Genomic DNA, 6,391 nt, shown 5'->3' with positions numbered 1-6,391 from the left:
GAATAGTCAGGGTAGACTTTCCCTTTAAATAATTAATCCCTTCATTGGTTCAAGTATACTAATGCTATAATTGCTTCAGACAAATGTCTTTAATCTGAATGTCACGGTGAGCTTGATAGTCAGGGTAGACTTTCCCTTTAAATAATTAATCCCTTCATTGGTTCAAGTATACTAAGGCTATAATTGCTTCGTACACATGTCTTTAATCTGAATGTGAACTTGATAGTCAGGGTGGACTTCTCCTCTAACAGTTTAATGAATCCCTTTATGGGTTCAAGTATACGCAGGCTTTAATTGCCTCGGACAAATGTCACAAAGATGACAGACGATCATGTCTCGTCCTAACACATCGGTGTAGGCGGGTTAAACAGAGGGCGCACTGATGAGATACATGTCAGGTATTTATGTTATGTCGGCGCGGGAAGATGGGAAAGTGGCATATCCAGTCTTGGAGCGTAATGAATGAGGAGGGAGAAATATCTTCGATCTTTGGAGGGCAAAATATCACACGATCTAAATAAAGCAAAAATGCATTCTTGTAAAATGGACAATGATCACGATGAACATGTTAAAATTACATTCAACATAGATTTTAGCCCTTAGAGATTTCGGTGGTAAGCCCTTTATAAGCACCGTTTTTTTTTTATTATTGTTTTATTATTATAGATATGTTATTATGACTATGGTGTTTGATTTGGATATGTCAAAGGATGGTTGAAATCTTGAATGACTATCACCAGTGTAGGGCCTCTTCATTGTAAAAGTATGTCATTCGTCATATAGCTTTGACTCGTTCAAAAAGTATTTGTCTATGAACACAAACATGTTTTCATTTAAAAAAATTTGATGGTCCACACTAATGAACATTATAATGTCAAAGGGATGGTTCAAGATCGAAATTGATTGACATGTCATAATAATTATCATTACCTTATATATCAAGATAGGACATGCATGAAATAAATTAGCTTTGATCTGTAATGTATCACCCCCCTCCCTCTCTCTCTCTCTCTCTCTCTTTCTCTCTCTCTCTTTCTCTCTCTATCTATCTCTCTCTCCCTATCTATTTTATCGACCCCTCTCGCCCTCTCTCCTCCCCTCTTTTTCTTAACGGAGGCTTTTTTGCTAGTATTCAGTATAAGCAGAAATGCAAACTTAAAACTTACATATTTAAATAAAACAGTAATTTATTGATCTCCAGCAAACTTTAAAAACGCACATTGCCCTCATTAATATAAAGAGTGGCTGTTTCAATTAATCAAACATAATTATACACTTAATTTTGTATTAAAACAATTAGTGGTAGACGTAAACTAGGGGATAATAATACTATTCACAAGTTAGTCATCTTTTGATGAATCTTGATCAATCTAAGAACGAAAAGAGCAATAAATACTTTCGAACAATGATTAAAACGATCTGAGCATCTTCCTCCGTGCTGCGAACATCTTTCTCAAGACGACATGGGGTTGTAACCCCTCCGCCTCCTGAGCCCGAACTAATGAGATGAGTTGGCCTACATCTATTTTTATCCTCCAACAACTATCACTTGCTTTGCTCCTCTCATTTTTGCTTTAGACGGCCGAGCAGGGAGTAATACGAGTCGGGTGTGCATAGGCTAATAGTCATCATGAATACGTAGTTCATCAATTCACGTGTATATACTGAAGTAAATCTTGGGACCCTTACTCTCTCTTAAGCTTTTCTTCTAGGGTTAAACGCCAGGAATAGTGATCGTCATGGCTTCGTTAAACACTTTGCTAGATTCTGTTGTTTCCGAGGAGGTTGAATGCGCCATATGCCTCAATAAATTGGATACACCACGTATATTGGCATGTCTGCATAGCTTCTGTGAGAAATGCTTGGAGAAGTGCGTCCGGAACCGCAAAGACGACTCGTCCCAGTCAGGCAACAGCACCTTGAAGTGCGCCCTTTGCAAGGAATATACTGCCCTACCTGATACTGGTGTCCGTGGATTGAGACTCGACTTCAGAGCTACCCGTTTGGTGGAAACTCTACTGGAACAGGAGACCCGGGAACGCAAACTTGCCAGTTCAGCCCATCGCTGCGAGGCTTGTGGATGTACTGATTCTGGAGAAACTGCATCGACAGAAAAATCGCCTTTCACCTACTGCCGAGAATGCTGCCAGGTCCTCTGCGAGCGCTGCTCTTCGGCTCATGCCGGTTTACGAATGACCCAAACGCACACCGTCGCTAACATATCCGACTTGCTCAACGGGAAAGTAACCATCCAGAGCAAAGACCACTCAATGCTATGTCCAAAACACGCCGACGAGAAACTGAAGATTTTCTGCGTGACTTGTCTTGAACCTGTTTGTCACGACTGTACCCTGATTGATCATAACCGAGAGCAGGGCCATCAGCTTCAATTCTTGAAGGACTTTGTCCCTACCATTCGTGAAGAGCTAATCTCACGTCAAGAAGAGGTTTCAGAGAAATCTGAAGAGTTCTCAGAGTTTCTTAACTTGGTTGACGAACTCGAAACCCATATCATGGACAAAACTAAGACAACAAGCAAGAGCATACAGAATGCTATTGTCGAATACAGCAGCAGGGTAGAAGAGGTGCATTTTCAAATGGAGAAAGTGGCATGTGATTATCTTGGTGAAAAATCAAAGCAATTGAATCAACTGAGGAAGAAAACGCAGCATATCAAATCACTGGCGGAGAAGAGCTTGTTGTTGACAAACCAGATCATGGAGAATGAGCAGGATCTCGTCGGCTTGGCCTCTATGTACAAAAGTCTTAGAGAGGCCATGGACAGAGCCATTGCTGAAAAACCTGATGAACAGAAACTGAAAAATATAAGGAAATCAATCGATCGCTTGCACTATCACGTGACACCACTCGAAGCGAAAGTTGGAAAAGTTGCGGTAGGATGTAGCTGCAGAGAGCGCAGTACTTCGAGCGTTGCTTGCAAGAATGGTCCTAAAGATGTGCAGTTTACACGCGACGGAAGAATATCAGCCATTGTCCAAGCTGAATGCATCGGAGGAAGACCAGAGACAGTTCATGTAAAGACCGGGACTGAAACACTCTACAAACTTGAGACAAGAGACAGCGGGAAGAGGTACGAAGGCTACTATAGTAGCACTAGAAACGCGTATGCGGCCACTGTCCGCGGTGTTTATGAAGCCAAGGAGGTGAAAAGTCCTGCAGTGTTTGCTGCTATCAAGCAGACCTCTACGAGCTTCCCGAACTGTACCTCTTTCAGTTGGACCCGTTGGCTTCCAACCTTGCAGTATGACAGTATCAGGTGCTTTACCTCTCTATCAGATCATCGCTTCGTCATCGCAACCACTGATGCTAAGCTGTACATCCTTGGGGACGCTCTAGGAGAGTTGTCTCACGGTTTACCCGGTAAACGAAGTATCTCCGGTTTGGCAACAGACAACGAGGACAACATCTACATCACTGATCGTGACAACCGCAAGATATACATCCTACGATCCGATGGCAACCTGAAGAATACACTGACCTTTGATGATATCTCCCCGACTTGCGTCGCTGTTCCTCACATGGGACCAGAGATCATCGCGGTCACGCATGAACCAGCCACGGTATCTATACTAGATCATCACGGGAATGTCCTATGCTCCATCCACAACGAGGAATGGAAGAAGGTGGTCATCGGATTTGATGCTGATCGGTTGCTCTACATCCTCTGGTCCGACCGTAACAACAAGAAGACGCTTCAGAGGTATACCTTCCAGGGGATGCAGGTGGATACTCTGTTTGAGAAGGAATCGCACAGCTACAACGATCTTGTTTTAGCAGTGTCACCAGTAGGAGCTTGCGCGGCTGCAGTGGTGACCACGACCGGTGTTGACGGGAAAGTGGTGACTGTGGCGCCAAGAGAAAAGCCATTGCCTGAAACGCTTCCATAGGGGTATTTATAAAGGTGGACTTTAAAGTACAATTGATTTTTGAAGCGCCAAGTGTCAAACTCTTTATTCTTTACAAAATTAATGTAATACAACTAAATAAAAGTAAGAAATTGATTTATCATTTTGGAATGAAGAAGTTGACACGTGGTGCTCCATAAAAATCAGTGGACTAAAATCTACCGACGGTAAACCTAGACTTAACTCGGTACGCTTTTATAAATATCGACCATGGGAGTGTTTATGTTGAAGTTCACAGTCTGAAAGAGACAATGGCAATAATTTTATTTATAAGGCATTTTTAATATCTTAATAATGCTAGGCGCCAATTTTTTTTAAAAATTAACACTGCTTTCAGCCAAGTTGCCATGATAAGACACTCATTCATTAATTTGTTAAGCATTCAAGGAATTGTTTGATACCATCGTTCCCACTTTACCACTTCACCTGGTAATGGTCGGTCAGTGCAGATTCATGTCTTGCCGAATGAAGGTATTAATGTGCTTTATAATGTGGACTTTAACTCGGCCAAGTTGATACATAAAATGTGGTGACATGATGCCACGTACCCTATTTTTTGTAAGATGCTTTCAATTCTGCAAACCTGTATATTTTATAATTGTTTAAACGTCACATCGAAATGCAAACAAAAAAGAGGAAATTATATTGAAGCGTTCACTTATAAGATCATGCATCGACCTCCTGTAGATCCGAAGCGTGTTAGTTATGTTTTTGAGTGTTCACTTCTTCAGTTAGTGTTGCCCTAAGCACTTCTGATTACAAGTCGATATTCAAATACCTATGCTCAACATGAAATAGAAAATGTTACGAAATGCTCGAAATGATAAAACTCGTTGTCGCCAATAAATTAGAAGTATAAATAAAGTTTATTTGTATGGATTGGCTCAGAATTCTGAAAATATTTGTTTGGCTTTATGGGCATAGTTTCTCATATATAGGAATTTATTAGCACATTGTACTAATAAAAAGTCCTATTAAAAGGCATATCAAAGCTTGAATGGCTGTTTGCCTAAAAACGATAAAATACATGTTTGCCTTTGATATACGCTATAGTATAGTACGCCATTTAATGCTGTTGACGTCGCCACATCATTAAATAGAGTAGAGGTTATGACCAGTAAAAAAAGGACTGTGACCATTTCAAGCCTAGATATTAAAAAAAAAATGATGTCAAAATAGTTTGTGGTATTAAAGAGGACTTATGTTTGCGCTCAGATGAATATGAAGACTTGTTTCCTTTCTGTAGTATAAAGAATTTATGTCGGGTTTTTTTTCTCACCCCCGCCTTCAGCAAAGTAGAAGATATTGGCGTTCCAGACATGCTATAAGACATGAACTATTAGCATCTTTTCTAGTGAAGTTCAGATGAACCATGTGTGACCAACCGCAATCATTTTCCAGATTTTGTTATCATGAAAAAAAATAGTAGTCTCTGTCAAAATGTCTAAATCTGTTATGGGAAGAATGACTGCTTGGGTTAATATTTCGCAAATATTTACTACACTTATATATTTACTCCTAGCTTGTAAAGTTGAACATAATGTAGATGATATCGAATTCAACGCCCAAATCATTAAAGTTATTGCTGATGATTTTGTTTCCATACATAGCGTTCCCCGTGTCTTAAATCTCAAAATGGTCGTAAATAGCATCATAAACATGCTCACATAGACTTTATCGAGGTCAAATCGAGGGTATTTTCTTTGCCCTATGTATCCTGAAGAAATAATGTTCAGATTACGAAATTTGTTTGCACGTTTTATGAGATGATGGGCAAGCCTATAGAGTGGTGAAGTGTGACGTCATCAAAAATCTATTTTTTGAATTTCTCAATATTTTCTTCATATTCCGAAAGAACATCAAAAATAATGTCCAAATGTCGAAAACCAATTGAATATGTTAAGTATTGGCTGAGATATGACCATCTGAATAAATATACTCCCCATAGGAACTCAGTGTTATATGCTCTGGCTCCTAATGGTTAGGAGCCAGAGCATATAACACTGAGTTCCCATAGGACATATATTCATTCAGATGGTCATATCTCAGCCAATACTTAACATATTCAATTGGTTTTCGACATTTGGACATTATTTTTGATGTTCTTTCGGAATATGAAGAAAAAATTGAGAAATTCTAAAAATAGATTTTTGATGACGTCACACTTCACCACTCTATTGAACTTGGTTTTTTTGAGGGTTTCATAACATGCAGAGACGAATTCAGAATCGTTGGGAAATAGGGGGTGCATAATCTTTGTAAACAGCGACAGTTCGCGTTCCATAACGGGAAACTGAGCGTACAGATGCATAATTCGTATTTTAATTTCATGTTTCAAATCAAAAGGGAAGGGGTGGGCGGCCGAGTTTTGTTCGCCTTTAATCAAGATTAATATTGTTCCAGTGCAATTTCATATAATAGGCTGCCGCTATTGTACATTTTGTTTGAAGTATTTACTTATAGTA

The 6,391-nt window shown here is 39.7% G+C and overlaps 1 protein-coding gene across 1 annotated transcript; it reads left to right on the top strand.

Moving 5' to 3' along the window:
* The first annotated feature begins 1,589 nt into the window (after positions 1-1,589).
* LOC100890706 (E3 ubiquitin-protein ligase TRIM71) lies at positions 1,590-4,239 on the top strand. The gene has a single exon (XM_003723937.3). It carries the CDS (start codon positions 1,740-1,742, stop codon positions 3,906-3,908), a length of 2,169 nt encoding a protein of 722 aa, XP_003723985.2. The 5' UTR covers positions 1,590-1,739; the 3' UTR covers positions 3,909-4,239.
* The last annotated feature ends 2,152 nt before the right edge of the window (positions 4,240-6,391 follow it).

This window comes from Strongylocentrotus purpuratus, unplaced genomic scaffold (genome assembly GCF_000002235.5).
Source record: "Strongylocentrotus purpuratus isolate Spur 01 unplaced genomic scaffold, Spur_5.0 spur5_scaffold_12, whole genome shotgun sequence".
Classification (NCBI taxonomy): domain Eukaryota; kingdom Metazoa; phylum Echinodermata; class Echinoidea; order Camarodonta; family Strongylocentrotidae; genus Strongylocentrotus; species Strongylocentrotus purpuratus.
Note: the sequence above shows the minus strand (reverse complement) of the source record. Positions and strands in the feature narration are given on the sequence as shown.

Excerpts from the sequence above, each read along its gene's own strand:
- LOC100890706 (XM_003723937.3), top strand. The coding sequence starts at position 1,740 with ATGGCTTCGTTAAACACTTTGCTAGATTCTGTTGTTTCCGAGGAGGTT.